The 23,707-nt window shown below is 41.4% G+C and overlaps 1 protein-coding gene across 2 annotated transcripts; it reads right to left on the reverse strand.

The window, feature by feature from the left end:
* Window positions 1–1,048: 1,048 nt before the first annotated feature.
* LOC106612969 (interferon-induced GTP-binding protein Mx3) lies at window positions 1,049–17,171 on the reverse strand. 2 transcript variants are annotated; one of them, XM_014214722.3, is made up of 14 exons: window positions 17,090–17,171; window positions 16,951–16,990; window positions 16,592–16,797; window positions 16,188–16,322; window positions 15,870–16,024; window positions 15,038–15,176; window positions 14,738–14,936; window positions 12,755–12,833; window positions 12,546–12,668; window positions 8,281–8,413; window positions 7,938–8,096; window positions 3,365–3,441; window positions 2,970–3,233; window positions 1,049–2,618 (listed from the first exon to the last, which is right to left on the reverse strand). In XM_014214722.3, exons 2-14 carry the CDS (start codon window positions 16,986–16,988, stop codon window positions 2,397–2,399), a joined length of 1,929 nt encoding a protein of 642 aa, XP_014070197.1. In that variant the 5' UTR covers window positions 16,989–16,990; window positions 17,090–17,171; the 3' UTR covers window positions 1,049–2,396. The 2 variants fall into 2 exon arrangements, with proteins under 2 accessions (XP_014070197.1, XP_014070198.1); XM_014214723.3 differs by lacking the exons at window positions 1,049–2,618; window positions 2,970–3,233; window positions 3,365–3,441 and adding an exon at window positions 4,953–5,575.
* Between the last annotated feature and the right edge of the window lie 6,536 nt (window positions 17,172–23,707).

The raw sequence follows: 23,707 nt of genomic DNA on the forward strand, positions 1-23,707 counted from the left end.
ATGTTTTTGCTTTGTCATTATAGGTTATTGTGTGTAGATTGATGAGGAAAATAAACAATTTAATCAATTTTATAATAAGGCTTTAATGTAACAAAATGTGGAAAAAGTCAAGGGGTCTGAATTCTTTCTGAATGCACTGTACATATACATTTTTTTCCACTTTCACATTTGTATTTTGTGTAGATTATTGACAAAAAATGACAATTAAATATATTTTAATCCCACTTTGTAACCCAACAAAATGCGGAAACTGTCAAGGGGTGTGAATACTTTCTAAAGGCACAGTATAACATGTCACTTCTCCAGAGCAAGCAAAATTATATGGCAGGATCAGATGGGAAGCGCGTTCTGTCTGCACTGCACCATCACATTGCTTAAGTGTATTTTATATGGATGATAAACGTAGGCCAGGCAAAACTGCAGGAAATTAATTGTTATTTCTGGTCGCAGGTCTAGATATGCGCACCTGTCTTTTCTGTTATCTCAGGTCGTAAATTCCTGGTGGAGACTCTCTCCCCCTGTTCATGCAGAAAGAACACAGAGAGAACAAAGGATTTCACGTGGCAAACTTCTAAATCCCCAAAACGGGAATTTGAAACAAAATGTCCACTTGTGAGAAAATGGGAACGGTCCGTGGACACTTAAGGGACGGGTACGATGAAGGTGTTTAATTTGGTGACCTCAGAGAGGACAGGAAACACACATAACTATATCTCTGAATGTGTACATTTCTCAATTATGAGGTCTGCATCAAATTATTGTATAAAATGAATGAGTAAAGATTAAACTATTTGTGAAATGATGTAATGTGATGTTAAACCTTTAATGTGAGAGAATTGTATTCCCTTTAAAGTTTAACCAAGTCATTGGCCCGCCCCCGTGAGCACAGACATGATCTGGCGTCATGGAACAGCCCTCTCCTATTGTTACGAATAAAACCCCCTCCTGAGGGCGTTGATCTTCAAGGAAACAGAAAGAGAGAGAGACTCGGACGAACTCTCCAGAAGATGGACCGGATTCCAACAGAAAAGATCACGACACATGGGCGTAAATATATATTGATTGTAATTATTCCTGAATGAGTGAGTGTTCATGTGCAAAGAATTAGCATTTCAATTAGTATAATTATCAACTGTGTGTAGTGATCCCTTTTGTCTTTCCTGCTCTTTCTCAGTCCACACCCCCTTCCCTTTGTCCACCAAGCCGTCATATCGGCTTTGCCCACTAGGGAATCTTCTTTCTTCATTATTCTTTATTGATTTCCAGATCAATTATCCAGTCCAAGTACAGCATCATATCAAAACAGAATACAAATCATCTTTGGACACGCTATCCCCACCTCACCCCCCTCCTTATAAGTGGAAAACAATTCAAATGGTTGCTTAAAAAAGTAAGAGCAATTGTTAGATTACAAACATGTAGCACTTTTAATTCTAATGACTGACAAGTGTGTAGTTGGCAAAGAGGGCAATAAAACAATAGAAAGCAATGTTATTAATCTCAAGAGATGAACTGCCACCATTATGCCAACGACTGGTCAGAGTAAAAGTTTACGAAAATGTAAAATAATTAACATACAAATATGTGGGTTAAAACTGCAATAATATGTAATGTTCTTGATGGAACTTGAATAATCAGTTAATACTAGTATCAAATCAATAAGTAGATAAAAATGAAACCTTCTATAGTTGTACATGCACTTTATTCTGTTATCACAACATATTCAGAATGCTCTGTTCAATTATTAAATGCCCAGTGCAGTCAACATTTAGATTTTCCTTTGTTTTATGTATATTTCCAGACTCTGAGGTTGGAATAATGCTGTGAAATTGTGAAAATTGTGATAATGCTCTTTCAGCTTTTTGAAAAGACTGCCTGCAATTTCAGCTTGTTTAGGTTGGATAAAATTTGGCCTGCTTGGTGACATCATTAGTTAATAGACCAATAAGAAAGAGTTCCAAACCTCTCTGCCAACAACATATAGTTTTCAGTTTTCCTCTCCCCACTCAGACCACTCCCAGATAGTAGGAGCAAAGTTCTTGCTTGAGAAATTGCTCTTTGCTAAGAAGCTATTTTTCTTTATTTTTTACAATTTTAATTGAAAACAATCACACTAAGGTACTTAATTGTTACCCAGAAATGATTTGATATTGAAATGAAAATGTCTGCATTTGACCTTTAATGAACAAGAGGCCTTTGACTGTCAGCTAAGAGCACAGTATGTATGATTCTGGTGCCATATTGACACACACTTCAATTTTAAAATATCAATTACCTCAATGTCAATGAATGATTATCAAGTTGTATGACAAGTGTCAGAGGGAAGGCAGTCCATTTAGACATCCTGTTGTTGTTGAAATAACATCACATAAAATGGGACTACAGTATTGAGAGCCCTAAAACTCACTAAGTTTTTCCTGGGCCTTTTTCAGACGGTCCAGGCGTTGATGCAGGTCTGCTCTCCTGCGGCCTTCCATAGAGTCTTCGCTCAGCAGTTTGACAACATCAGCTCCGTCTCTCAGATCCATAATCTGGATACGCAGCATCTTGGCTGACTCCTTAAGCATGAATTGCAGGATCAGCATGGGCACGTAATCTGCCAGGCGCTGGTAGACAATCTAGGTGTGGGGTGAAGGACAGATACATTACAGTAATGTGGACAATGATTATGCACAGACAATGATGCTGCATGGTAAAACATGCAATTGAAAAGCTATGTAATTACTCCTATGTATGTCTTTTAGAAAAAAGACACCACTTGATTTCTGTTTTAGTAGCACATCCTTTCCCTTTTTTTCTCTCTGAATTGCTCTTGAAATTTCTGGTACGGACTCTAACATGCAACGCCTGGCCCCTTGGGTTCGGGGTGGTGCAGTACCTCCTGACCTTTCCCAGTGTATGCCCTCCTTGACTAAAGGTAGAATCTCCACCCCCACCTATTATGAAAAACAAACTGCTGTCAAACATACCTCATAGTAGACACCAAGTTTATCTGTGGTCAGCTTCCTGCTATCAAATGCGGTACAGTTGAATGTAGCAGTGATATCCTCAATTTCCTCTGGGTCATAAAAATGCTCTTCCTCGAAGGCTTCTTTTAACTGATCTTTATGATCCTTCAAGCCCTTGACGAAAATACTGTCCTGAGTGTACACCAATCGCTCCATATTGATGTATTCTTTGATTCTCTTCTCAACTTTGGCTTCCTGCTTCATCTGGATTTCGTCAATCTTAGTCTGAGGAATTTTGTTGTGTGACTGATAGTTAACTACATGAATGACTCAAACAACATTATATCATTGATTATCCATTTTAACTTCACAACCATAATCTATGATGTAAAATATATTATTTAACTTTAACTCACCAAAGCCAGGCATCTGAGCTGAGGATAGCTTTTGAAACAAGCTTCACACACATGTCTAAACTCTGCTTGTACCATATCTTGAGAGAAAAAAAAATATATATATATGTCAATAAAGATTTGCATCTGCTAAATGACTAAAATGTAAAAAAATGTAATTGTTCTTTCTCTTATGTTCCTGACCTGCTGTGGTGAGATACACTTTTTTTCTCTATCTCTTTCTTTATTTCTCTTCCATTCTTTCTTTCTTTCTCTTTCCCTCTCCCATGAGCCATGGCACAAACCATGGTTTCTTTGTCTCTCTCTCTCTATCCAACCATGCTTGAAATGATGCCTTAGAATGCTTGTTAATGTTTTGTAACTTAAGCTTTATGCCTTGTATGTGAATCAATTTATCTTACAAAGTAATTAAATACACTTGTATTTAGGATTCCATTCCCAATTCTCTATTACTGTAACTCAACTATAGAGTTCTTGCATATTGATATGTATCTTATGGAATCAGATAATTCATTTAATGAGCTAATTGCATAGTCTTATGAGTCGCATGTGAGGTATATATATTGTACTACATATACACACACTACATATCAAATATTACTGTCCACTACAGACCAGTGGAGGCTCCTCAGAGGCTGAAGGGGAGGACCATCATCCTCAGTGAAATTTCATATAAATAAAAATAGTGAAACATATAAAAAAGTATCCTTTTAGATAAAACTATACTAAATATATTAATATGTCACCAAAGAATTGGTGAAAATACACTGAAGGTCTACAGTAACTTCAACAGCACTGTCTGGGCTAGCACCATGGTGTAGGCAGAGAGAGGACAGCTAGCTTCCATCCTCCTCTGGCTACATTGACTTCAATACAAAACCTAGGTGGCTGGTAGGCCTCACCCTCTTCCATAGATATACACGGTAATTATGACCACTTCCGGAGGACGTCCTCCAACCAATCAAAGCTTTTTCGGTATGAACTGACATGTTGTCCATCCAATCATAGATGTAGGATCAGAAATGAACCTAGTGTGTTGTATTGGGATTGTGCCACAGAGCATTATGGGGGTTATATGTGTTGAGAAGCTTGGTGACATTGTTAGATAGAGATTAAGAGTGAAGAATGATAGTTGAGTATTTTTGGGAGATTTTTGGGAGATTGGTAACTTCAGTAGCTAGCTAGCTACTAGCGCGAGTGTGCATTTTTCTCCACCAGAATGGTAGAATGGCCAACACTGCCGAAAATGTTGTGGAACTTTTGTTGAAGAACCCCTTTCATTTTCTGGGGTACAAGGAAAAGGTGCAAATTAAAAGCGAGGGTTGACCTCTGCCTGAGATCAGTTTCATGAAGAAGGATGAAAAGGCGAGAGCATTCAATACCAACTGGTATCAAATGTATAGCAGGTTAACAGGGAGCCTATCATCAAGCCGCCTGTAATTGCACATTAAGGTTCTTGACATGCTGAACATCTTTTCTGGGATGTCGAAAACAATTCCGAATGATTTGATAGCTTCCATCCCATCATCTGTTAAAAGTTAGATTTAAGAGAGAGGTTGACGCAGCACATTTTTTCACGTGATCTCAAGGAGGCTTTGCACTTTCCTCCGGTATTTATTTAGCAAAGATGACAGCACATAATCACTCCGGACAGACATAAGCAAAAACTCATGACATAAAGGTAGCAGCAGCCAAGGCTACACCTAAACATTAGAAATCTGACATGCTATATGGAATGAAAACGAGACAATTTTTCCGTCTGATCAACAGTAGGCTACTAATAAGAGCAGCTGCATACAGCCTATGTGCCCTGGTCAGGGTAAACTAATTGGTAACGTTATGTATTTATAGTCCATTTGTGTGTCAGGAGAAAATGTGAATGTGATCAAATTTAGATTATATTCAAAATTGGACTGGCTAGGCTGCCTATACGTTTTAAATCCTAAATTATCACCTGGAATTAATCAATCGACATAATAGTTGTAATGTGTGCGCTGGGAGTTGGGAAGCAAGGTCAGGGAGTGCATAATTTAATAAACAAAACAAGAACCACGAACAACGCACAGACAGGAAACTGAAACAGAAACAATGACACCTGGGGAAGGAACCAAAGGGAGTTACATATACAGGACAGATAATCAAGGAGGTGATGGAGGCCAGGTGAGTCTAATAACGACGGTGACAGGTGTGCGCCATAACGAGCAGCCTGGTGACCTAGAGGCAGGAGAAGGAATTTTGAGATGTCTGAGTTTAACTTCACAGAGAAACTCACTGTCCAAACATATGATGGCGCAGCTGTAATGGAATGTATCTGCTATTTGTATTTACAGCTAAGTCCCCTCATGTGACATGATTAAGAGGTGATTACTACTCCACTCCACTACTATTGTCAACTTTCTCCTGACATGAACTGAAGTCATGACGTCTCATGTGCCCGCTCATCCACTGGCATATTGAATGTTTTCCCTTCCAAGCACTGAGTACCCCTATCAATTTTCTCTCATTATTGTACAGACGTGGCCAAAAGTTTTGAGAATGACACAAATATTAATTTTCACAAAGTCTGCTGCCTCAGTTTGTATGATGGCAATTTGCATATACTCCAGAATGTTATGAAGAGTGATCAGATTAATTGCAATTAATTGCAAAGTCCCTCTTTGCCATGCAAATGAACTGAATCCCAAAAAACATTTCCACTGCATTTCAGCCCTGCCACAAAAGGACCAGCTGACATCATGTCAGTGATTCTCTCATTAACACAGGTGTGAGTGTTGACGAGGACAAGGCTGGAGACCACTCTGTCATGCTGATTGAGTTTGAATAACAGACTGGAAGCTTGAAAAGGAGGGTGGTGCTTGGAATCACTGTTCTTCCTCTGTCAATCATGGTTACGTGCCGTCAACATTGCTTTGCACAAAAAGGGCTTCACAGGCAAGGATATTGCTGCCAGTAAGATTGCATCTAAATCAACCATTTATCGGATCATCAAGAACTTCAAGGAGAGCGGTTCAATGGTTGTGAAGAAGGCTTCAGGGCGCCCAAGAAAGTCCAACAAGCGCCTAAAGTTGATTCAGCTGCGGGATCGGTGCACCACCAGTACAGAGCTTGCTCAGGAATGGCAGCAGGCAGGTGTGAGTGCATCTGCACGCAGAGTGAGGCAAAGACTTTTGGAGGATGGCCTGGTGTCAAGAAGGGCAGCAAAGAAGCCACTTCTCTCCAGGAAAAACATCAGGGACAGACTGATATTCTGCAAAAGGTACAGGGATTGGACTGCTGAGGACTGGGGTAAAGTCATTTTCTCTGATGAATCCCCTTTCTGATTGTTTGGGGCATCCGGAAAAAAGCTTGTCCGGAGAAGACAAGGTGAGCGCTACCATCAGTCCTGTGTCATGCCAACAGTAAAGCATCCTGAGACCATTCATGTGTGGGGTTGCTTCTCAGCCAAGGGAGTGGGCTCACTCACAATTTTGCCTAAGAACAAGGCCATGAATAAAGAATGGTACCAACACATCCTCCGAGAGCAACTTCTCACATTCATCCAGGAACAGTTTGGTGACGAACAATGCCTTTTCCAGCATGATGGAGCACCTTGCCGTAAGGCAAAAGGGATAACTAAGTGGCTCGGGGAACAAAACATCAATATTTTGGGTCCATGGCCAGGACACTCCCCAGACCTTAATCCCATTGAGAACTTGAGGTCAATCCTCAAGAGGTGGGTGGACAAACAAAAACCCACAAATTCTGACAAACTCCAAGCATTGATTATGCAAGAATGGGCTGCCATCAGTCAGGATGTGGCCCAGAAGTTAATTGACAGCATGCCAGGGCGGATTGCAGAGGTCTTGAAAAATAATGTTCAACACTACAAATATTGACTCATTGCATCAACTTCATGTAATTGTCAAAGAAAGCCTTTGATACTTATGAAATGGTTGTAATTATACTTCAGTATTCCATAGTAACATCTGACAAAAATATCTAAAGACACTGAAGCAGCAAACTTTGTGAAAATTAATATTTGTGTCATTCTCAAAACTTTTGGCCACGACTGTATCACATGTATCAATCACATACACAATCACATTATTACACATCAAAGATTTTACTCCTTGCTTGGACTAACTCATTCTAAGCTCTTTGGCTAACTGTGTAGTGTCTTGAGGTATTGTTTTTTGTATTCCCAGTAAAATCCTGTCCTGCACTTGTCAAGCCTCTGAACACCTCAACTCATGGCTCATACCCTCATTCAATCACTGCTGTGATCCCTTTCCAACACTGTGTAAGTAGCCCTCTCATTCCCATTCCCCATAATATTGTACTATAAATGTCTTTATTAAATGCTTTAGGTTAAAGTAGTTAGTCTTTGACGATTTTTGAAACACACTTTGTGGTCACCGTGTGTTCTGCACCTATACCGTGGGTCTCCCATCCTCATACATTTTTCAAGTCACCAGCCTCCACTGGTACAGACTCAGCTATATACTTTTACTGTACCAAGAGGAGTGGGCCGAATTCTGACAAACATAGAGTGTGTCTTTTGTGATGTCATACCACCGAATGTCAGTTTAAATAATACCTCGAATGGCTTTCAGGACATCCAAGGCCGGCTCTTGAAGTCCAAGGATGTGCTTTTGAACTGCGTGTTCATACACACAATAGTCACTGAAAGTTATCAGCTCTCTCCCACGATGTTCTTTATCATAGTTTTTTATCATGGCCTCCACTTTGTTGAGGACTGAAATGATACCAAGAACCAAGACAGAACAAAAAACTCTGTGAGTGGAATACAATTATGTGAGGATATAAAGTCGCAAGCAGCCTTACATCCTGTAAAATGCAAAGCATTAACTATTATCAGTACAACATGCGTCTTTATTTGCATTACATGAAATCTAATGAATACAGGACTTAGGTCTTACATGATCCTTTGGTGTTACTGAGATAACTATCCCACTGTTGGAATACAGGACGTAGGAAAGTATACAGATTCTTCTCACTTGAGTTCCCAATTCTGCACAGTTCATGAATCTTGTCAATGAAATCCATTAGTCTCTAGAAATGTAGACACAACCACTGTCATTTATCTAATAAGAATTTAAAGGGTACAGATCTTTCTAATTCTGTTTTCCACAGAAAGCGTATATAATGTGTATAATGGTGCCAGAGGGGATGCCTGCCGTTTTATGGGCTCTTAACCTAACGTGCTATTTTGTTAGTTTTTTCACATTGTTTGTAACTTATTTTGTACCTAATGTTGCTGCTACCGTCTCTTATGACCGAAAAGAGCTTCTGGACATCAGAACAGCGATTACTCACCTTGAATTTGACTAATAATTTTTCTTTAATGAGTTCTTACAAGAGAGATTTACTCCAGACACCCGAACAGGCCCTCATCCCTGTCATTCGTAGGAGAAACAGACAGAGGTTTCATGGAAGGAGATACGGGTGTCTTGTGAGGATCAGGCGACGAGTGACAAATCTGCCTTTGCCATCGGTACTATTTGCATACTTACAATCGCTGGATAATAAAATGGACGAACTAAAAGCATGTATATCCTACCAACGGGACATTAAAAACTATAATATCTTATGCTTCACCGAGTCGTGGCTGAACGACGACATGAATAACATACGGGTTATACACTGTACTGGCGGGATAGAACAGCAAGGGGTGGCGGTCTATATATATATTTGTAAACAACAGCTGGTGCACGATAGCTAAGTCTTGAGGTTTTGCTCGCCTAAGGTAGAGTATCTCATGATAAACTGTAGACCAGACTATCTACTATGGTGGAAAAATACTTTTATTGCATCAAATGGATGTTCTATGCAACAGAATAGAGTATTCTGTTAACTATTGTGTGTGTGTTCTACTGAGGATGGGCCTCTGGGAGATAACACTGACAGAGGAGATTTATGAGCATTCCAGAGCATGAGTTAATGCTTCTGTTCTATACCGTACCAGGGAGAGATGGTTCCAGTTTGGAGTCGGAGGGCCAGACACTGGTCTCTATACAATGAAAACTGTTGACACAGCAGATACTGTCTGCTATGTATTATAGGTATCTTTCATACAGATCTCAACCTTGTGATCCATTCTCTATATCTGTTGTTCGTCATGTAGGTTGAAAGGAAAGTGTATCTTGGCTATAAAAGACCTTTGTAATTTTGTCTCGGGGCTCTCAACGAATTATCTGAGCGTGAATCGTCGACCAGCCATGACCAGCCATCATTACTGTAGAGCACTCAATCGATTCACTTTATATGTGTGCGTGGTATTGACCTGCTCCCTTATTAATAAGTGATTAAAGATTTAGTTTAAGTATAACTCTGACTTGTGTGATTAGTTTGTCTCTCCTCATTTGATAGTAAATGAATTAACCACCACACTACCGAGAGAGTTTTCATCTATATTATTCGTAGCTGTCTATTTACCACCACAAACCAATGATAGCACTAAGACCACACTCAACGAGCCGCAAACAGGAAAATGCTCATCCAGAGGCGGCTCTCCTAGTGGCAGGGAACTTTAATGCAGGGAAGCTTAAATCCGTTTTACCTCATTTCTACCAGCATGTTAAATGTGCAACCAGAGGGAAAAAAACTCTAGACCACCTTTACTCCACACACAGAGACACGTACAAAGCTATCCCTCACCCTCCATTTGGCAAATCTGACCATAACTCTATCCTCCTGATTCCTACTTACAAGCAGATATTTAAGCAGGAAGCACGCAGTCAATAAAAAAAGTGTTCAAATGAAGCAGATGCTAAGCTACAGGACTGTTTGCTAGCACAGACTGGAATATGTTCCGGGATTCTACCGATGGCATTGAGGAGTACACCACATCAGTCACTGGCTTCATCAATAAGTGCATCGGTGATGTTGTCCCCACAGTGACTGTACATACATACCCCAACCAGAAGCCATGGATAACAGGGAACATCCACACTGAGCTAAAGGGTAGAGCTGATGCTTTCAAGGAGCGGTACTCTAACCTGGAAGCTTATAAGAAATCCCGCTATGCCCTCCGACAAACCAACAAAACAGGCAAAGCATCAATACAGGACTAAGATTGAATTGTACTATACCAGCTCCGACAGTCGTCGGATATGGCAGGGCTTGCAAACTATTACAGACTAAAAAGGGAAACACAGCCGAGAGCTGCCCAGTGACACAAGCCTACCAGACGAGCTAAATTACTTCTATGCTCGCTTTGAGGCAAGTAACACTGAAACATGCATGAGAGCATCAGCTGTTTCGGATGATTGTGTGATCACGCTCTCCGCAGCCAGACCTTTAAACAGGTCAACATTCACAAGGCCGCAAGGCCAGACGGATTACCAGGACATGTACTCCGAGCATGCACTGACCAACTGGCAAGTGTCTTCACTGACATTTTCAATCTGTCCCTGTCTGACTCTGTAATACCAACATGTTTCAAGTAGACCACCATAGTCCCTGTGCCCAAGAACACTAAGGTAACCTGCCTAAATGACTAACGACCCGTAGCACTCACGTCTGTAGCCATGAAATGCTTTGAAAGGCTGCTCATGGCTCACATCAACACCATTATCCAAGAAACACCAGATCCACTCCAATTTGCATACCGCCCAAACAGATCCACAGATGATGCAATCTCTATTGCACTCCACACTGCCCTTTCACACACAAAAGGAACACCTATGTGAGAATGCTATTCATTGACTACAGCTCAGCGTTCAACACCATAGTGCCCTCAAAGCTCATCACTAAGCTAAGGACCCTGGGACTAAACACCTCCATCTGCAACTGGATCCTGGACTTCCTGACGGGCCGCCCCCAGGTGGTGAGGGTAGGGAACAACACATCCGCCACGCTGATCCTCAACATGGGGGCCCCTCAGGGGTGCGTGCTCAGTCCCCTCCTATACTCCCTGTTTACTCATGACTGCACTGCCAGGCAGGACTCCAACACCATCATTAAGTTTGCCGAAGACACAACAGTGGTAGGCCTGATCACCGACAACAACGACGAGACAGCCTATAGGGAGGAGGTCAGAGACCTGACCGTATGGTGCAAGGACAACAACCTCTCCCTCAACATGATCAAGCAAAGGAGATGATTGTGGACTACAGGAAAAGGAGGACTGAGCATGCCCCCATTCTCATCAACGGGGCTGTAGTGGAGCAGGTTGAGAGCTTCAAGTTCCTTGGCGTCCACATCACCAACAAACTAACATGGTCTATGTACACCAAGACAGTCGTGAAGGGGGCACGACAAAACATATTCCGCCTCAGGAGCTTGAAAAGATTTGGCATGGGTCCTCAGATCCCCAAATGGTTCTACAGCTGCACCATCGAGAGCATCCTGACTGGTATGGCAACTGCTCACCCTCTGAATGCAAGGCACTACAGAGGGTAGTGCGTACGGCCCAGTACATCACTGGGGCCAAGCTTCGTGCCATCCAGGACCTCTATACCAGGGGGTGTCAGAGGAAGGCCCTAAAAATTGTCAGACTCCAGCCACCCTAGTCATAAACTGTTTTCTCTGCTACCGCACGGCAAGCGCTACCGGAGCGCCAAGTCTAGGTCCAAGAGGCTTCTAAACAGCTTCTACACCCAAGCCATAAGACTCCTGAACATCTAATCAAATGGCTACCCAGACTATTTGCATTGCCCCCCCCCCCCCCCCCACCTTACACTGCTACTACTCTCTGTTATCATCTATGTATAGTCACTTTAATAACTCTACCTACATGTACATATTACCTCAATTACCTCGACTAACCGGTTCCCCTGCACATTTACTCTATAACGGTACACCCTGTATATAGCCTCGCTATTGTTATTTTACTGATGCCCTTTAATTATTTGTTACTTCTATTTCTTTTTTTAAGGTATTTTTCATAACTGCATTGTTGGTTAAGGGCTTGTAAGTAAGCATTTCACTGTAAGGTAATAATAACCTGCTTTATTCGGCGCATGTGACAAATACAATTTGATTTGAAATAATTTTATTCTAGATTTTCTTGTATCTAGAAACACTTGCTAGTTTCTCTGTCTATACCTCCGATACCAGAATTGGTTCTAGGTTCTGAGATTAGTGACAATATGAACCTAATTTCAACAGTGTAACATAGATTTGAACAATTCTATGAAAATAGTATTGTGCCCTTTATTTCCTCAGGTTTCTATGTACTCACCTCTGTCAGATAGGGCCCCATCTTTTTACGTTCCAGTGGAGGACCAGTACTATACTTCTTCAGTTCTGTTTTAACAGTCTCAAGATGCTCTCTGATTTGGTCTGTCAAGTATGGAAGTGATGTCTGTTGGGACAATTCAATTCAATGAATTGACTTAGCATTCTTAGCATTGAATGTAATAGTCAATGGCAAGTTTACAGTCAACTTACCTTTATATGATCTACCAGGTCTTGTGTGAGCTTGGTGGCAAGGCATTGTGTAGTAACTTTGTTTTGCTCAAGAAGTGGACTATAATTGAGAGGAACAGAAAAGTTTTGGTTGACTTGTGTACAAGCGAGCCATAAACCAATGTGAGAATATGTTCGTTTCCACATGCCTTTAGCACTAGTACCGCCATGGCCATTTTGAGGCCTTTTGTGAGTCCTAATAACTCTGCCATTGTGAAAGTTATTTCCAAAAACACTTGGCAACCCATTTTAAAACACCTGTAGGTCTAAGTCCTTAGATCGCAATATCTACTAAGCTAACATATGGAAAGGTTTTATTCCATATGTATAATGTATAATTTAGCCATTTGATAATGACCCCTATAGTTCTAATAAAATATCAAAGTTAGTCACTTAGACATTTCCTTGTTTTTGAAAGAAAAGCTAAAAAAATGTGTCCATTAAAATAACACCAAATTGATCAGAAATACAGTGTCGACATTGTTAATGCTGTAAGTGACTATTGTAGCTGGAAATGGCTGATTTTTTTTTATGGAATATCTACATAGGTGTACAGAGGCCCATTATCAGCAAACATCACTCCTGTGTTCCAATGGCATGTTATGTTAGGTAATCCAAGTTTATCATTTTAAAAAGGCTAACTGATCATTACAAAACCCTTTTGCAATTATGTTAGCACAGCTGAAAACTGTTGTTCTGATTAAAGCGCGTCATCATTTGTGGGTTCGATTACAGGCTCAAAATGGCCAGAAACAAAGAACTTTCTTCTGAAACTCGTCAGTCTATTCTTGTTCTGAGAAATGAAGGCTTTTCCATGCGAGAAATTGACAAGAAACTGAAGATCTCGTACAACGCTCTGTACTACTCCTTTCACAGAACAGCGCAAACTGTCTCTAACCAGAATAGAAAGAGAAGTGGGAGGCCCCGGTGCACAACTGAGCAAGAGGACAAGTACATTGGAGTGTTTAGTTTGAGAAACAGATGCCTCACAAGTCCTCAACTGGCAGCTTCATTAAATAGTACCCGGAAAACACCAGTCTCAACATCAACAGTGAAGAGGCGACTCCGGGATGCTGGCCTTCTTAGACCCATGTTTGGTCAAGTTATGACCACCACTTTTTACGTCCTTATGCACTTTGTGCCATTTTTACAGGCCAGTACTGGGTTACATTTAGACGACTTTCAGACACCTTTGTGTTCGTCAGAGTCTCCCCTTTCGATATTGGTGACATATTAGTTTGTAGCTAAAACAGTTCGGTCAGGACAGTAGGTTTTTTCAGAAGAACTCTGAAATTAGGACATCTGCAACAGAGTTCAGAGGACTGCCATAAAGCTTGTGGATGTCTTAGAGACAAACAGCATACACTGTCATATTCGAGAGAGTCTCATCTTTAGATGGTGGTGACTTATTCGTTTGTTGCTCAAACGGTTTGTGTTGTAGACGATTGTGTGATGATTTTCTTGTGTAGAAAAATACCACTTTCACAAGCCCCATGTCATGCAATAGGTGCAAATTTATTTTGGCGGAAAGATGGGATTGAGCTGCAGCCACTACAAGAAACGTTAAGTCTCTAGCCTAAACACACAGGTAGACCCAAAAAACCTGCTCTCATTGCATCTACTATATTTTGGGTTTGGTAAGAAAAACCAGGCTTATCACTTTTGCTTGACCGTGGAATTAAAAGATAACTATTTGTAAATGTTCAATTCTCAAACGTAAGAACAGTTGATAAAGGCACGTTAGCGGATCTCACATTGAGATGGGAAATGTCTGGTAGTTATGCAATTATAGAAGACCTTTGAGACCAGCTGGTATGACTGACAAACAGTGACAATTAAACTACCTAGACAATCAGTGACTTTTATAGCTGACTGATATGTTAAGTGTAGTGAAAGCAGCTGATGCTGTGGCATTTTAGTGATCAACCTTGACCCCCTGGTGTGAAGTGGTGATACTAAAATTACCTAAAGTGGTGGTGGTTTTTGAAGAATTCCATTTCCAGTCGAGTGGCGTCCGCCAAAGAGATCTTCTGGTTGATATCATTCTGGCCACGGCATTTTACGATGATGTAGCCTTTGTTCAGGTGAACAACTTGGCCATTAACAATTTTTAAGATGTCTGGTTCTGCTCCTTTGTCAACCAAGTCTGGCTTGGTCAGAATTGCTTGTAAACACAGAACGTATATCCATATATTAAAAAGTCATTTTCATGAGGGAAAAGGGTGAGGAGTTCAAATAAACAGTTGTGATATGGTGTGAATTTACCCAGTGTCCTTGCACCTTCGGGATCCACTGATTGTGCCATTCTCAATGCTTCAGTTGTTGCTATGTCAACATTGCATGGCACTACAACCAGGTTAATGGTCTCTTGTTTCTTAATAAACTTCAAAATAAGACGTCTGATCTAAATGGAAATGAAAGGCAAACATTACTAAGAGTATTATCTGTTGAAACAGACTGCTTACATCTGTCAGCGGTACTTAGTGAATCTGAGATAAGGAGAACTTACCATTCAGTTACTGTAGGGCAAGACATGACCCAAAACACACTGGAAATGCATCTAAAGAGTTGAGTCCCAGGCTTGATGCATTGATGGACCAAATACTAACCTTTAAACTACTTTAACATACATTATGTTAATTTGTCCAAATACTTAACTTCTTCAAATGAGAGGTGGGTAGAAACAGAAAGTGCTTTAATTTCTAAACGGTAAAACATATACATGAAAATACACTGAAATAAAGATGACATTCTGTACTTTTGCCTCATATTCGTCAACAAAGCCACATTCCTGGAATATAAAGCCACTGTCCAAATAAATGTGGAAAGCACTATATATGATTCAGTGAAGTTAAGGTTCAAAATGCACATTCATAATAGTTACATTGTCTACATAGAGTATCTACTTCCTCCTAACCCACATTCATAATAGTTACATTGTCTACATAGAGTACCTACTTCCTCCTAACCCATATTCATAATAGTTACATTGTCTACATAGAGTATCTACTTCCTCCTAACCCACATTCATAATAGTTACATTGTCTACATAGAGTATCTACTTCCTCCTAACCCACATTCATTTTCAGACACTAACCTGATCACCAATATCCTCTGGTTGGCCTGTGACAGGTACTCTGGTAATCCCAGGTAGATCAATAAGTGTGAGGTCACATACATCAGGAGAAGTGATCTCCAGCGTGATCAGGTCATCACAGATCCCAACACCATCTCCGGCTAGAGTATTCTGAGCTTTAAAACAAGTAATTAGGCAACGTTATTCACCCCTGTGAATTTGACATCTAATGAAACCTATAAGCCAACATAAAATGACACTGTCAGTATGTATCTACTGTATATTGTGGGGGTTAAACAGTGAAATGTTATGCTTTGAATTCAGTTGAAACTTGCATACCAGTTCTGACATGAATCTCAACCAATGAGGGGTCCTCAAAAGTCTCCACTACCCCTTGATAGCTGATCTTTGCCTTCCATTTTCCTCCAAAACTCTTCCTTAGTTTCAATTCCAATGGACACCTGGTGACAATACCTAAGAGAAAATAGATTTATTTTAAATAAAAGTTGCACCCAATTGGTATATGTTATGCCATTTGTTATGCAATATAAGAAATGCAGCCTATAAATTGTAAAGAGAACATTTACTGATCTACCTGATAAAATTATGCAGTAGCAGATGCATGACAACATGTTTCCACTCATGCAGCGCTGACTTGAGGAAGACCCAGTTGGGTAGAAACATGTTTCTTCATGCATCTGCTACTCTCTACTCAAAGATAGTTTTCAACTGATCCATCTTACCACTTCCTCTGGGTAGTGCCACCCCAGATAACGCCTCAAGCACTGAGCTCTTCCCTGAGCTCTGGTCTCCAACCACAGCAATGGCTGGCAATGCCAAGTCCTTCTCGATTCCGATCGATCTCAGAAAGTCAATGAGTTCGATGAATGGCCGCACTTGTCTATCCAAATGGCTGTAGAATACCCCACTTTGCATACCATCTCTATATCTGCAGACAAATAAATATACCAAGCAAATGTAGGAAAACCAAGATATGTTTGATAAAATTCAAAGCCAATCAGTTATGAATGAAGATGGAAATTAAGTCTTTAATTAGAAAATTGGAAACAAACATGGATCAATTGTTTGGATTTCAACTTACCTTTCCTCATCCTCAGAACCTGCACCTGGTCTGTGCATTTCTTGATGAAACACACATGCACCAAGAATACATGTAAGGTTAGATGTCATTTGTTCTTCGGTTAAAACTTACAATTTCCATAACAAAAAAATGTACTTACTCAGTATTGCTCAGCTGTGTTTGTCAGAGTAGAAAGAGCACACTGCAGAGACCTGTCAGTATACCTTTGTCCTGCAACAATGTGCAAAAAGGTTACAACCCTAGAATGGACACAGTCTGTAACATCATAACAATGTCCAAAGTACGGTAAAGGAGTGGCTTTATGTGAGCATCTTATGTGAGCATCTTATAAAGGTGCTGATTTCAAAGAAATATAAACTGGGTGCTCCAGTTTACAATAAAGGATGTGGGCCAATCTATGCACTCATCTAAATCTGACCACTATTCATTCCAATGATAAAACTATTCCGTTTTATCATTGGAATGTGATACCAAACAAGGCAACTGTGTGCTTTAGGGCCATGCGGACACCTCCGAGCTGTCCGGCAGGCAGTTTGGCGTGTTTATCCAACTGGATTAAAAAAAATATATATAATAATAATAATAATAATAATGATGATGTCACCTCCACTTTTAAAACCAAGTTGCGCCCCTGATCTTGGGAGTACCATTATGGTTGAATGTCACCATTTCAGACAAGGCAGTATTTAAGAGAGCCCTTAATTACATTCAAAGGTAAATTAACATTAAAACGCCATTTAGCTAACAGCTGATCATTGATGTTCATGATTGATGTAAATCTGCTAGTTAGCTGGCTTGATTTATTTTACTGATTGTGATTTACCTCTCTGTCTTGCCACGCTCTTCTGTGTGTATCAGCCAACCAGACTGAATATTTATGATGATGTAGGCTAAATCAAGTGTTATCAAGTGTTAATCAAATGTTATGCTGCTGTGGCAGTACTGTTGAAATTTAAACTAGGTAGCTAGCTACACACACACTTGACCGTGTAACCAAATCTCTCAAGTCATGCATGTGGATACATGGCATGCAATCGCCGTACAGTGCAGACTGGGAAAAGGGCTCCTAAGGATCCATACAGAGCAGATCAACAGGCGCAACTAGCGGCCGGGGTGGGGGTTGGCCAACTTGACAAAGACTTGTGGGCAGTGGGTTCCGGACAATGAAAAAAAATAATTTGGGGGGGAATTTTACCACCACCCCAAAGGGCACTTGAGGCTAGAAGGGCAAAGGGATATGTGCTCTGCACATTTTTTTTATGTTTCAGGAATCATGGCCCTCTGATTTTAAACACTTTTGACTGGGATCGATTTATAAAGGCTTGGCACAATGCTATGGTCCAACCAGAAGGATTCCCTCTCTACCATGTGTGGTGCGGAGAGCTATTATGTTTATGCACTGAATTACTAGTGGAAGAAATTCATAAATGGCACAAAATCAAAATGTAGGTTAAAAATGATATTGTTCTTATTAATAATGTCCCTATTGTCCTTATCCATAAAAAGGACCAACCCACATAGTTAAAAAATATTAGCTCTGATCCATTGCGGGGACAAAGTCACCAGATGCTTGCTGAGCGTGGATTCAGTTGTGTTGAGGCCTGTCGTGCTCCAGCTCTATTTCTGCCCCATGCAGCCTCCTTCCTTCTCCCTTCTCCCTCTGCGCTGGGTCTCTGGACCCCTTTTAATCACCACCCTGACACCAGATTGCAAATGACATTAGGTATCAATCTATCAACCCATCACTGCTCTGCTCCCTTACCCCCCGTCCTAGAGGAACCGCCAACCCGTGCTCTCAGCATAGGAAAAGTTAATCACAAATTACACAAAAAGGGTGAGGGAGAGAGGGAGGGAAAAATTTGACAGAAATCAGAAAAAACATTTAGCATTTTAAATAGCTGCCAAATCAACCAGGCCCCATTAATTAAAGGACACGGCCCGTCACAGCTGAACTGAAATCTCACTCAAATTTACTGTAAAACAGTGTCAGGGAGAATTATATTTTTTCTCCCTCACGGTAAACCACGTAACCTGGGCTACAGACTTCATCATAATTGGATGAGGACAATTTATGCTGGGCAGAGAGATTAATGATATGGAAACCCCCTTACTCAGTCAGTCAGTGAGGTATAGTAAGTGGATTTCATACACTGGCCAGTTATTCACTCACATCCATCCCCATCCCATCTCGGCGGATGAATTATCGATTACTTATTCTGGCATTGTTGCGTAATTGAGGAGAGTTTAATATGCAAACCATTTATTTAGTGGAGCTGAACTTGGAACCAGACGTGAAGGGGAATAGGATAATCATATGCTCAACGACTGAAACCACAGCAAACAGAATACACAATATCCTGCTCTAAAGTGTGAGGTGTGCAAGCCTCAAGCCTATTCTGTACGGCCAGTGGAAAGAATTTCCATTCAGAAGTACAGCACCAGCATGTGTGGGCGACCTGTAGTACTATCGCTGTTGCATGCTGGGATTCTGCTCCTAGCAATCTACTCCCGACCGTTCCCCAGCTACCTTCCCTCCATCTTCTGCCTTGCGACTTCTCCCCAGAGACACCTTATTGTTTGAACAAAACTTTCCACGGTGGTCTATCTGACTGTTCAGTGGAATAGAGGTTGGCACTTTGGCTTGGACTGAGTGCAGTGAAGTGAACAGCTGAGAGAAAGCAAGGCGTTAAAAATACATTCACAAATGGCTTTTAACAGATCAACTGCGACAGCAGCATTGTACCAATGGCCTCCTCCCTACAGCTTTCTCGTACAAATTGTGACAGCACCTGTTTTTTGTAGACAGCGGGGTGTCCTAGCAGTAGAGGTGCATGGGTAAAATCACTGGGGAAGCCAGAAAAAAAAAGCCATACTACCCCCCCCCCCCCCAAAAAAAATGTATTATTCACATACAGATGTTCAGCAGATGTTATTACAGGTGTAGCGAAATGCTTGTGTACTCTGGTGTTGAAGGCTGAGCTGTAGTCAATGAACAGAATTCTTACATAGGTATTCCTCTTGTCCAGATGGGATAGGGCAGTGTGCAGTGCGATGGTGATTGCATCATCCATGGATCTATTGGGGCGGAATGCGAATTGCAGTGGGTCTAGGGTGTCGGGTAAGGTGGAGGTGATATGATCCTTAACTAGCCTCTCAAAGCACTTCATGATGACAGAAGTGAGTAATACAGGGCGATAGTCATTTAGTTCAGTTGCTTTCTTGGGTACAGGAACAATGGTGGACATCTAGAAGCAAGTTGGGACAGCAGACTGTGATAGGGAGAGATTGAATATGTCCGTAAACACTCCAGCCAGCTAATCTGCGCATGCTCTGAGGACACGGCTAGGGATGCCGTCTGGGCCAGCTTGTGTTGTGATAATTGCGTTGTTTGCTCTATAATTGTCATGTTCGTCGTAAGAATGAGCGGACCAAAGCGCAGCGTGAGTAGAGTCCCACATATTTATTGAGGTGAAACTTCAAACAACAAATAAATAAAGGAACGTGCAGTTCGTACTGCACATAGCACTAAACACAAACAATATCCCACAACACAGGTGGGAAAAGGACAACACTAAGTATGATCCCCAATTAGAGGCAACAATCATCAGCTGCCTTCGATTGGGAACCATACTCACACCAACATAGAAATTAAAGACTAGAACACCCCCTAGTCACGCCGGGGGCTCTCTATGGTCAGGGCGTGACAATAATCTGTTAGTTCATATGCCTTGCGACCATGATATATAGGCCTAAAGGCCAAGACAATAGGAAGACACAGTGGCAGAATAAATTTAACCACACCGTTGTTTCATCACAAAACCGGAGAGCAACCTCTGTCCGGTGAAGTCCACAAAGCATATTTCATGTAACAAACAGTTACAAGACCTACAGCATGGTCAAGCAAGTTAATGTTTCCAACATTTTCGGACCACAAAACAACTATTGATTTAGAACCATGGAGAGTTATCACAAGTCGCAAAGAAAACGGGAGCTGCCTCCACTATTCCAGCACCATTTCAACTTGCAACATTTCAACATCATCAAATCACCTATGCTTAGTCTAATACAGTGACAACTAAAAGACACCAAAAACGATTTAGTCCAATCAACGTAAGCTAAATATGATGTAGCTGTCCATGGTTCGGATTTATGTGTGCGTGTGTACGTTTGTGCAAGTAGAAAAACATGTTATCTCACCATACTTGTAGAGAAACGCAAATTCCATCCTCTCTTTCATGTTGACGAAACGGAATACAGTGAGGGAAAAAAGTATTTGATCCCCTGCTGATTTTGTATGTTTGCACACTGACAAAGAAATGATCAGTCTTTAATTTTAATGGTAGGTTTATTTGAACAGCGAGAGACAGAATAACAACAAAAAAATCCAGAAAAACGCATGTCAAAAATTGTATAAATTGATTTGCATTTTAATGAGGGAAATAAGTATTTGACCCCTCTGCAAAACATGACTTAGTACTTGGTGACAAAACCCTTGTTGGCAATCCCAGAAGTCAGACATTTCTTGTAGTTGGCCACAAGGTTTGCACACATCTCAGGAGGGATTTTGTCCCACTCCTCTTTGCAGATCTTCTCCAAGTCATTAAGGTTTCGAGGCTGATGTTTGGCAACTCGAACCTTTAGCTCCCTCCACAGATTTTCTATGGGATTCAGATCTGGAGACTGGCTAGGCCACTCCAGGACCTTAATGTGCTTCTTCTTGAACCACTCCTTTGTTGCCTTGGCCGTGTGTTTTGGGTCATTGTCATGCTGGAATACCCATCCACGCCCATTTTCAATGCCCTGGCTGAGGGAAGGAGGTTCTCATTCAAGATGTGATGGTACATTGCCCCGTCCATCGTCCCTTTGATGCAGTGAAGTTGTCCTGTCCCCTTAGCAGAAAAACACCCCTAAAGCATAATGTTTCGACCTCCATGTTTGACGGTGGGGATGGTGTTCTTGGGGTCATAGGCAGCATTCCTCCTCCTCCAAACTCAGCGAGTTGAGTTGATGCCAAAGAGCTCCATTTTGGTCTCATCTGACCACAACACTTTCACCCAGTTGTCCTCTGAATCATTCAGATGTTCATTGGCAAACTTCAGACAGGCATGTATATGTGCTTTCTTAAGCAGGGGGACCTTGCGGGCTCTGCAGGATTTCAGTTCTTCACGGCGTAGTGTGTTACCAATTGTTTTCTTGGTGACTATGGTCCCAGCTGCCTTGAGATCATTGACAAGATCCTCCCGTGTAGTTCTGGGCTGATTCCTCACCGTTCTCATGATCATTGCAACTCCACGAGGTGAGATCTTGCATGGAGCCCCAGGCCGAGGGAGATTGACAGTTCTTTTGTGTTTCTTCCATTTGCGAATAATCGCACCAACTGTTGTCACCTTCTCACCAAGCTGCTTGGCGATGGTCTTGTAGCCCATTCCAGCCTTGTGTAGGTCTACAATCTTGTCCCTGACATCCTTGGAGAGCTCTTTGGTCTTGGCCATGGTGGAGAGTTTGGAATCTGATTGATTGCTTCTGCGGACAGGTGTCTTTTATACAGGTAACAAACTGAGATTAGGAGCACTCCCTTTAAGAGTGTGCTCCTAATCTCAGCTTGTTACCTGTATAAAAGACACTTGGGAGCCATAAATCTTTCTGGTGCACAATTGGCCCAGCGTCGTCCAGGTTAGGGGAGGGTTTGGTCGGGGTAGGCCATCATTGTAAAATAAGAATTTGTTCCAAACTGACCTTCCTAGTTAAATAAAACAAAAAGCTGGTTAGCAACAACACAACAAGATGCAACAATTCAAGATGTTTCTGTCAATGACGTATTTCTCTTGATGCGTTGTGTTAGGAGTGACGCAAAATCCAAACTGGCTTCCCTTGACAATTTCTTTGGTGCGCCAGGACCATTCACAGTTTAGCTCAACGCTGATTGGATATTATTTCCTACTTTTTTTAATCAAGGGAGACCAAATGCTCACTGGCTTCCCTTGCATTCAGTGCTACAGGTGGCAACAATGTCATACTCTTTTGGACCAGACAGCATCAGATAGATGGCCTACACATACAGAGACAGAGGGGTGCTGTTTCCCTTGCTCTGAAGCTTTCTCTGCTGAGATACAGTACATTTGGAAAGTATTCAGACCCCTTGACTTTTTCCACATTTTATTACGTTAGAACCTTATTCTAAAACTGATTAAATAGTTTTTTCCCCCTCACCAATCTACACACAATACCCCATGATGACAAACAAAAAACTGAAATATAATAATTTGCATAAGTATTCAGACCCTTTTACTCAATACTTTGTTGAAGCACCTTTGGCAGTGATTACAGCCTCAAGTCTTATTGAGTATGACACTACAAGCTTGGCACATCTGTAGTTGGGGAGTTTCTCCTATTCTTCTCTGCAGATCCTTTCAAGCTCTATCAGGTTGGATGGGGAGCATCGCTGCACAGCTATTTGCAGAGATGTTCGATCGGGTTGAAGTCCAGGCTCTGGCTGGACCACTCAAGGACATTCAGAGACTTGTCCCGAAGCCACTCCTGCGTTGTCTTGGCTGTGTGCTTAGGGTTGTTGTCCTGTTGGAAGGTGAACCATCGCCCCAGTCTGAGGTCCTGAGCACTCTGGAGCAGGTTTTTATCAAGGATCTCTCTGTACTTTGCTCCGTTCATATTTCCCTCGATCCTGACTGGTCTTCCAGTCCCTGCCACTGAAAAACATCCCCACAGCCTGATGCTGCCACCACCATGCTTCACCGTAGGG

This window comes from Salmo salar, chromosome 09, assembly GCF_965601325.2.
Source record: "Salmo salar chromosome 09, fSalSal1, whole genome shotgun sequence".
NCBI classification, from domain to species: Eukaryota; Metazoa; Chordata; class Actinopteri; order Salmoniformes; family Salmonidae; genus Salmo; species Salmo salar.